This window comes from Rosa rugosa, chromosome 3 (assembly GCF_958449725.1).
Source record: "Rosa rugosa chromosome 3, drRosRugo1.1, whole genome shotgun sequence".
Lineage (NCBI taxonomy): Eukaryota > Viridiplantae > Streptophyta > Magnoliopsida > Rosales > Rosaceae > Rosa > Rosa rugosa.
Window position 1 is genome coordinate 40,022,865 of NC_084822.1, and position 10,411 is coordinate 40,033,275.

Below are 10,411 nucleotides of genomic sequence, written 5' to 3' on the forward strand. Positions count from 1 at the left end.
TTTTTTTCTCACAAACAACCACACTTTACAACTCTCAAATTTACAATAACCCAAATCCTCAAGTTATTTATTACAGCACACTCCCACCAAATCAAATTGTAAGGCTCAAATGAGCTTAACTCGCCTCACTATTACAATTGCTGTAAAACTATAACCATTGCTCTAACCGCACGATCACCGTCCTGGTTCTCCTGTCCTGTAGGATTACCCGCTACACAATTTGAATAGTGTACCGGGAGTTGCAACAACACAAAACCCGGTAAGCTTTTTACAGCCAGTATGAGTAAACAAGAAAGAACTGTTGATTTATTAAATTACAATTCAAGTAAAATTCAACAGTATTACGTCTGCAAAGAGACATCAACCCACTCATGGAAAACCACAAGGAATACATTTTCACAATCCTCAAATCACAATACACCACACTGGTCCTGTAAACACCCAACCCACATAACACCACTCTGGTCCATCCCAATAACACGTTAGAGCTCTAACTGCCTCGTTACCTCTGACACCTTGGCCTAGGGTCAAGCAACGGCAAAAATACTTCGGTTAACACTATAACCGTCGCGCTTTGGACATCCCCGTCCTCAGCACCATATACTTCGGTTAATAATAAACCGTCGCGCTTTGGACATCCCCGTCCTCAGCACACAACTTCGGTTAATAATAAACCGTCGCACCTTGGACATCCCCGTCCTCAGCACACAAACACTCCGGTTATCCTTAACCGTCGAACTTCGGACACCTCATCCTCAGAACCTTACATTCTCTAACTCTATACATCCTCCAATGTAAATCATGAATATTAACAAGAACTCATCAATCATGTTCATCACATATAAATATGGTAAGTCACATGTCAATTCATAATAATTTAATCATCCCAATTTCCACACTCTTCAATGTCACACCATTCACATATAATCACGTAAATATATATATACGTAATTATCCGCTCAGGGATAATCACTAATACCAACTATAGTTCACATGCAATAAAACCGAGAAATTCATTTGTATCGTAAAAATCATTTTACTTACCCATGGACCGTAGTTGATCAAGTCCATATGATTTTAAAACAAATATTTATTCCATAAATATTTTCACGCAATTACGACAAAATAAGGTAATTAAATTTATTCGGTTCGTAATATGAACCACGTGAGGTTTACTCACCTCTAAATTCCCGCTGCGTCTTCTTAACAGCTCAAAAACAACGATCCGAAATCGTTCACCAATCAATCCATCAACCACCTAGTCAAACACGATCTTAACTTAGAAATCATTCATAGACCACACATATACAGAAATCCAACGGTCGGATTCTAATTTAATGATGATCCAACGGTCAGATCAAATTTATATGATGATCCAACGGTCAGATCCTCACGGATCGCCCTTAGGATCATCCTCCAAAATTATCACGAAGATCCAACGGTCAGATCTTCCTGAATCGCCCTTACTAACATCTCCACAAAATTATATGAAAATCCGACGGTCGGATTCTCACGAATCGCCTTCCGAATCATTATTTCTCAAATATACGAAGATCCAACGGTCGGATCTTCGCCCGTGACCTCACAAAGTCACCGGGACAGTCATACGATCAACATATTAAAATTTGAAGTAAAACCGATGGTCTGATCTTCGTAGATCGTAAACCGAAGATAAAACGTAAAAACCGTAAATAGTAACGTAAAAACGTAAATCCACTATTTACCAACTTTTTCTAACATGACCATGTTATATATCAAAACGCTCGTATGGATGCATAGATCATCGCCTAGATAATGAAAACTCGAAATATGGTCTGATGCGCCGCCACAAGCGGTGGTCAGTGGGCGGTCAACGCGGCGGTCAACGCCGGTCAACCACCTCAGATGGCAAAGTGACCAACTACAAACTGGTTCAAAATGAAAGGGTGGTCGACTTCCATACCTGGAGCTAAGCCTGGTTCGGCCTAGATTGTCCTAGATCAAGCGTTGAAGTTGGATTAATCCTGTGCGTCCGATCAGATTTCAGATTAAATCAGGGACGTCGAAAAAGTCAAACCATGATCTAGCGTTCTATACACAAACTCGTGATGAAAGGCTTACATGGGGATGATCAGCATGAAGAGGAGATCACGAAAATGGGAACGATCGGCCCATGCAACGCCGGAATCGGGGATTTCCGGCCGGGTCGGGTTTGCATGGCTGGGTGTCTTCGATCTCCATCTGGGAGCAGCGGCGATGCAAGGGGAGGCCAGAGGGAGGCTGTGCGTGCGACGGCGAGCTCGGGGAAGGCCGGGTCGTGGCCGGAGGATGCCGGAGGAGAGAGAAAAGTCCGGGTCGGGTCGGAGAAAACCCGCCGGGTCTGACGAGAAACAGAGGAGAGAGAACGGAGAGGGCTGGGGGCTTTTCCGCAAAAAGAACTTTTTTTCGTCCTTAAAATGAAAATAAAATCAGAAAATTTCCTATTTATAGAAAATTCCCAATTTTCAAAAATTCATAACTTATTCATACGAACTCCAAATATTGCGTTCCACATGTCCACGAACTCGTATCGACGAGCTCTACAACTTTCATGAAGGAAGTTTTCCCAAATTTTGAACGTATAAAAAGTCAACTTTGTTGACCCCCTAAAAACGTTCGTTTTCGAAAATAAAATCGTTCGAACTAATTCCACAACTTCTCCAAGCTTCGTACTCTCTCCTACTATCGTGAAATCATTTCTAAAAATCCATGGAATTTAATTTGGATTTTTCGGGGTATTACAGGGGAGGTCCAGGAAGGGGTTGGGCAGTTCAAAATAGGCGTGAGAAGTGGTGTAGTTCCAACGAAGTTCTTTGACGTTCCCGTGACAGAGGGTGCGATAGAGGTTTCAAAGGTTATTCAAGAAGTTAGCAAGCAGTCTAAGAAGAAAGGGGAGAAAGGGAAGAAGGTAGAAGATGGAGTTCAAAGGTCGGAAGGGGGGCCTCGTAAAAACGCTTTTAACTCAAAAAGGGGTGGTAAAGGGAAAGGCTTTTCTCTTGCTTGCTCACCAAGTAAGAAACTGATATTCGGATCACCTTGAAAGGCTATGAAGAAGAAGAATACTGTGACTTCTGAAAATACTAGTTCTGCTATTGATAGGACTAAAGTGGTGGGACCACGAACAATGAATATTCTAAGTTGGAATGTGCGCGGGCTTGAGAACCCGTCCACATTCAATGCCCTGAAGAAGCTTCTTAGGGCTCAAGATCCCGATGTCGTCTTCTTAATGGAGACAAAGAAGAAGAAGGATGCAATGGAGATCGAGGCTGTGTGGTTCCTTGGGTTATAAGCAGTGTAGGGTGTTGGAGAGAACGAATAAACGGGGTGGTGGTTTGGCTCTTTGTTGGCGACGATATTCATGGGCAACCTTGGTATTAGACCATCTTCTTAATGAAGACAAAGAAGAAGAAGGATGCAATGGAGATCGAGGCTGTGTGGTTCCTTGGGTTATAAGAAGTGTAGGGTGTTGGAGAGAACGAATAAACGGGGTGGTGGTTTGGCTCTTTTTTGGCGACGATATTCATGGGCAACCTTGGTATTAGACCATCTGCACAATGGTCTAAGTAAGAAACAGGAAGACAAGGATGTCAATTTGTCAGGTTGTTTGCCGCTAATCATGGTAAGTAACCACTACTGTTAGTTTCATTAACATATCAGTAGATTTAGCTCTCAAAATTAATGTTTTTCTCATTGTTGTGTAACAGTATTGATTAGCTGAGAAGACAAAGATGGGAGGAGCAATCAAGAGAAATGAATTACGGTCGCCAAATTTCATAAGATGGTCACTCGTCGAGCTGCATAAAGAAATGGAGAAACTAACCAATGAGCAGATAGAGGTAAAGAAAGAAAAACAAAGAATAAGTTAATTTGCAATAAGAAATCAGTTTAGAAATATATTGTTCTAGTCTTTAACATTGTGTGTACTTTATTTGATGAAAAATAGGAAATGTTTGACCGAAAGCCGACAGAGGAAGACTTGGAAGTGGCAATGCATGACATCAGAGGAAGAAACAGAGGAGTAGCATCAAAAGAATCAAATGAAGAGCTGAGGGAGGAAGACTTTGTAACTCCAACTTTTGGAGATTGGGTAAGTAGCTTTCTCTGCCTAGGTTACTAGCTTTCTCTGCCTATGTGATCTATAACCAAGTAATTTTCATTGAAAATTTTAGTAGTTTTCTGTAATTGTTTGAGTAGCTTCTTTTAAGCTCATCAGTAGCTTTTTAAAAATTTCAGAAGCTTTCAGTTTCATTGATGAGTTAGTAGATTTGTATGATTATGTTAGTAGCTTTCCTTAACCATTTGAGTAGCTTTTTGTATTCAAATCAGTAGCTAAGAAACCTTCAGTTTCATGTAATTAATTCTGAGCAAGTTTGTATTTTTGTATAGCTATGTTAGTAGATTTTTATAACCACCTCAGTAGCTTTTCAATGTGATTTTTTTTTTTGATACAGCACAAGAAAACCACCCAAGAGCGGTGAAAAGAAGAAGCAGAAAGTCAGAAGAGAATGAAGGACATAATAGGCTCGTTGGAAGAAGCAACAACTCAGACAAGTCTCTCACAAGAAGAAAACCAGAAAACTCAAGACTTGTTGAAGAAGTTGACCGAAGAGAAGGAAAAGCTAGCAAGGCAGAATGATAGATATTGGGAGATGTTGGACAAAGCCTTTGAGGAAGAAAATATAGCAACAAGGAAGATACAGATCTTGCAGAACAAACTGTTGAAGAAGTGGAAAGTTTTTACAACCATTGAGAAGGAAAAAAGAACTTGGAGGATGTCATTGAGCAGCAGAGAGAAATGATACACAATCTAGAAAATGAATTGTTGGAAATGAAAAGAAAGCTACTGGAGAAAGATATGTTGGATTCTCAAGAGGATTTACGGAAAGATGATATAGAAAACAGTAACAGTGATGGTGAGGATGGTGAAGATGGTGAGGAAGAGGGTGGAGAAGGAGCTGATGGTGAACATGGTGAGGAAGTGGGTGGAGAAGGAGATGATGATGAAGACAAAGAAGAACCTGAAGTGAGAACAACCAGAAAGAAGCACACAACAGCAGGAAAAGATAAAAGAGGTAGGTCTTCTCAGAAACAGGAAGCAAAAGAACAATCAAGAAGAAGGAAAAGGGTGAAAAAAGCTGATGCTGAAGAAGAACTTGAAGAAGAAGCTGTTGATGAAGAAGAAGAACCTAAAGAAGAACCAATTAAAAAGATGAAGAAAGGGAAGAAGAAAGCTATAAAGAGAAATTCAATGGTGGATAGAATCAAGAACAAAAAAAGGAAGGCTACTGAAGACAAGGAGTTCATATATACCACTAAAAGAAAAAGGAGCGGCAAGAGGCATTAGATGATAATCGGAAACAGCAGCTTATGTAGTGCTGACAGTAGATTTTTTAGGCTATGAAAGTAGATTTTTCATGTGTGGACAGTACCTTTATGCTTGTTTAATTTCCAGCTTCGATATTTGATGGAAAATGACGTCGGGCTGAAAGTAGTATTTTGAAGTACTGACAGTGGCTTTACGAACTGTTAACAGTAGCTTTATGTTTAATTTTCAGCTTTAATATTGGATGGAAATTGATGTCTATTTTGTTACTTTCAGCTTTAGTTTTCTTCTTTAATGTCCATTTCCAGGTTTGTTTTGAAGTTTCATGTCAAAATTGTACAAATGTAATGACAAAGTTCCCATGTCCATTCCAGGTTTGTTTTGAAATTTATGTCGAAATCATTAGACAAAGTTTCTGTGGATGTCCAAATTTTTTAAGTTTCCATGGATTGAAACTCATAAGTTAAACATCAGTAAAAGCCACTCCCAATCATATAAACAGATACTGCAAAGGTGATCAAAAGATATTGTTAATATTGTATAAAGATACTCTATCTGTTCATGTACAGTTGCCAACACAAGTAAAAGCTATGCTCTGTAAAAGAATGACAGTATAGTAACAGCTACTCCAAATGGTATAAAAAGATACTCCAATTGTTATAAAAAAAACTACTCTTAATGTTGTAAAAAGATACTCCATCTGTTCATGTACTACTGCCAGCTTTCATATTGGCGCAATACACGTTATCTTGTTGTGGCACCCCAACTCACCACATCGGCCACACTTGATAAGCCTCCTCGTACCTACTTCTGCTGCAGACTTCATTCGAACAGATTTTGGCCGGCCGGATGGCCTCCTAACCAATGGAGGCTTAACAATAGAAGTTGAACTAGCTGCATCTTCATAAAACTTCTCCATATTTGGTATAGGATGAATACCATGCGCATAGGAATCCATGTAGCTTTGACAAGTGTAAAACGGCTCAATGTAACTATACATAGGTTCCACTCCAACCTTTTGGATTGCAGTAAGAGCATGTGAACGTGGGAATGAATTAATTTGCCATTGACGGCAAGAGCAAGTGTTGTTCCCAAGATCAACCGCCACTGATTTATCTGAATGAACTTCAAAAACAGTCTCACTAGACATACTAACAGCTCAATGCCGCCCAATATCCATTGATTTTTTCAACAAAGCCTCTATTGGAGGACACAAAATAGTGGTCCACCTCTTGCATGCAACCTTCCTCTCAGACATATTCTCCATAACCTTAACCCTTAAGCCTTCAAACATCTCAAATATAGGAAGCTCACGGCCTCACGCAAATCTCTAGTCCAATTGTTAAATGACTCGGCAATACTATTTGCCATTTCACCATACCTGTTTCCTTTGAAAAATGCATTGCACCACTTTTCCAACGGCAAAGATCGCAAAAACTCTTCAATAGGCGGACCACCTTCTTTCTTCAAGTTGTGCAAGTTGAAGTTATAGCTTGCTAATGTAGGTGAATAAGCAACTTTCATAAATTCCTCCACAATCTTGTCAACAAAATAATTTTCAGATTGCTTTCGGTACACACTTCTAACATTCTCCTTAAGGTGGTAGTAGCAGTATGAATGAGGAGAATCTGGAAATACCCTGGCAACAGCATTCAACAGTCCACTGTGTCGATCAGTAACAAAAGTCACATTTCTACCTTGCGGAGACAAGATGTTATATAGATGATCAAAAAACCAATCCCAATTCACATGATTTTCAGAATCTACAACTGCAAATGCAAAGGGAAAGAACTCTGCAAAAAAAGATAAAACAAATAAGGGCTAAATACTGATTACTACCCTGTGGTTTAGGTCCAAAATCAATTCAGTCCCTAGACTTCTAATTTCATCATAAACACCCCTGTAATTTCAATTTTGATCTAATAGGTCCAATTCGTTAATCTTCCGACAATTGAGTCATTTAACTTGTTGACGTGGCTCATATATGGCCTATGTTTTATGATGTGGTGTTGAGGTGGCCTGCATAGTCAATTTAGGAGTAAGTCCCACTATTAGAAATCTATTAAATAAATAGTATTTCAACAAATAATCCAACTATAACTTGAACCCATAATAGAATATTAACGAATTGGACCTATTAGATCAAAATTGAAAATACAGGGGTGTTTATGATGAAATTAGAAGTCTAGGGACTGAATTGATTTTGGACCTAAACCACAGGGTAGTAACCAGTATTTAGCCCAACAAATAATTAGTATTTGAAAATGGAAACTGAAACAGAAGCTACTGACCCTTTAAAAGCTACTGATATAGGTACAGAACGATAATATGGCAGACATAGATATATACTATCACAGGTATATAAAGCTACCGTCCAAGATACTGAGCACATAGCAGAGAGCACAAAACAAAACATACCTTGGTTTCCATTCTTTCCAATAGCACAGAGCATGTATCCCTTATACTTACTCTTCAAATGAGCAGCATCCACGAACAGAAGCGGAATGCATGACTTAAAGACCTCAATACAACCAGAAAAACAAATGAAGAAACGTTCGAAACGATTACTTAAAGGATCAGTTTCCAATATGCAATAAGAGCCCGGATTACTAGATAAAATAGCATCACAATACCAAAGCAGCTGAGAATATGAGTCACCATCATGACCATGGACAGCTTTTGTAGCCAACTCCTTCCCATACTAAGCAGTCCTATAAGACACATCTAAACCAAAAGAATGCTTGAAACGAGACACAATCTCTTTAGGCTTGAGTTGAGGATTGGACTTCAACTCATTAGCAATCTCCGATTTCACAACATGAGACCCCAAAAGCTTACTCTTTTGTTGCCTAAGAACTCCTTTGCATGTGTGAACATTATTCAACTTCTTTATGTAGAAAAAGTCATTCACATTGTTCTTCAAAGCGCGAATAGACCATTGACAACCATCAAAATATCTCTTAGCACACTCTGCAATAACACGACTTGAGGTATTCTGTGTGTACTTGAAAAGAAAACTAGTTTCAATAGCATACTTGGTCAACTTTTCCCTAAATTCTAACACCCTCCTGCCACGCATGAGTGAGATAACTCTTTGGAGCCTCTGGCCTATAACACCCCAAGTATTCACTCGCATCAATAATATTGCTTGAACCCACTGACAAAGATGAAGAAGCACATGAAACATCATCCAAAGATGTTGTTGCAGAAGTAGAACTACTACTCCCACCACAATAAGGCACCAAAATGATGCTCCCATTAGAATCCCTCACCAAAATATCAACAGAATTCAATTTAAAATCAAACATACACCTAAACATTAGTTTTACATCCATATCACTTGATAACACACAACTTTTATATCCAGGGAAAGAATACCTCAAGTCGAATGAACCAAGATTCAAATGATTAAAACCCATAGAGACCTCCCTCACAATATCATTAAACGTATGCTTCATATCAAGAACGAACATAATCGTCTCAAACATATACATGCACCTCGCATAAGGTTCTGCATCCATGGCTAAGTTACTGCAATTACACATTAGAGGAAGAATAATTAACTTCTATTCGCAATATCAAACAGAAAAGCTACTGGAATCAGATTGAAAGAATACTAGCAGAGGAAAAGAAAGCTACTACAACAGTAAGATAAGGGCACTATAACAGTTATACAAAGCTACTATATGTAATCAAAAAGGAAAAACGAAGACATGACAAAGATTGGTATTATAATGAAAAATGAAGACAGCAACGTGCCGCTGCACCACAAACTTATCAGTCTATCAATTAGCTTCTAGTTTTGATATGACTTAAAAGGCAAGAGGAAAAAACAAAGAATATATAACAAAACAGCAAATGTAGAATTCTTTCATTCTGTTAGTTGCTTTTCTGAACTGTATCAGTAGCATTTACAAACTGCATTAGTAACTTTGACTGTACAAATCAGCTAAAACCTGCATTAGTTAACAGAGATAGCTATGAACAATCAACTTGCACAACAGTTTCATTGTACAATCAACTTTCAACAAAAACAGATGATTGATACAGTGATGAAATCACAACAGCTACGCATGATTTAACAGCTAATTTAACTATAAGCTACACATGATTTAGGTTTAGCAAAACAAAAATGAAATCACATTGATGAAATTTGAAATACAAATCAAGCTAAACAGATTGCAGAGAGAGAAGGCTGAGATCGAATCAAAACAAAAATGAAATTACAGTGATGAAAATCGAAGTAAAAATCAAGCTAAACAGAGTGCAGAGATATGGAATTAAACCTCAATGATCAATTAGAGACTGTTGTGAACTAAAGGGAGAGCTTCATCTTCGTTTGTGAGCTAGAGAGAGAGAGAGCTTCGTCTTCCTAAGTGAGCTAGAGAGAGAGAGCTTCACGGTTTGATAGAGAGAGAAAGAGTTTCATCGTGGTAGAGAGAGAGAGAGACTGAGAGTAACTGAATCTGAAACAAAAATTTAAATAATAGACAACTGAGGGTAAAATAGGTATAACATAAAAAGGAGCTGATGATTTTGAGCCCCAAAGTGGCCTTTTGTGTACAAAACAATTTAGGTGGCCTTATGACTAATATAAGTCTTAAAGTGACACTTCTTTGTAATTTTCTATAAATATAATTAGATAAAAGCTGTACTAAATTACTATATTATTCGCGGTCATCAATTATTGTCGATAAGATAGATTTTTATGTATCATTGTTGGTCCTTAAAGATAAATTTCCCTTCCATACTCCACCCATTTTGCTAACTCTATGATGGCAAAAATTGAACATCAGCATTTGAACTTAATCGCGGGGGGTCACTAATTCTAGAACACCATGTGGTCAATATGCATTTTTCCTCCATTAGTTTTCAGTAATAGGCCTATTAACTTTTTAAAAGAGAATGCAAAGTGTTCGATGAAATGCTTCAAAAAGGCTTTTCATAAACTAAGAGAATAATAACACCTTCTCGTTTTCAATTTCAAAGATCATAAGTTTATCACTCCCCTATACACAAGTATTCCTCGCTGGGTCGATCCGTACCACAACAGTTGGTATTGATAGCTAT

The 10,411-nt window shown here is 38.4% G+C and overlaps 1 protein-coding gene across 1 annotated transcript; it reads right to left on the minus strand.

The window, feature by feature from the left end:
* Positions 1–6,619: 6,619 nt before the first annotated feature.
* Positions 6,620–8,862, minus strand: LOC133737714 (uncharacterized). Its single transcript, XM_062165219.1, has 4 exons — positions 8,614–8,862; positions 8,044–8,498; positions 7,760–7,950; positions 6,620–7,134 (listed from the first exon to the last, which is right to left on the minus strand). The coding sequence occupies exons 1-4, from the start codon at positions 8,860–8,862 to the stop codon at positions 6,620–6,622; spliced, it is 1,410 nt and encodes a 469-aa protein (XP_062021203.1).
* Positions 8,863–10,411: the final 1,549 nt, after the last annotated feature.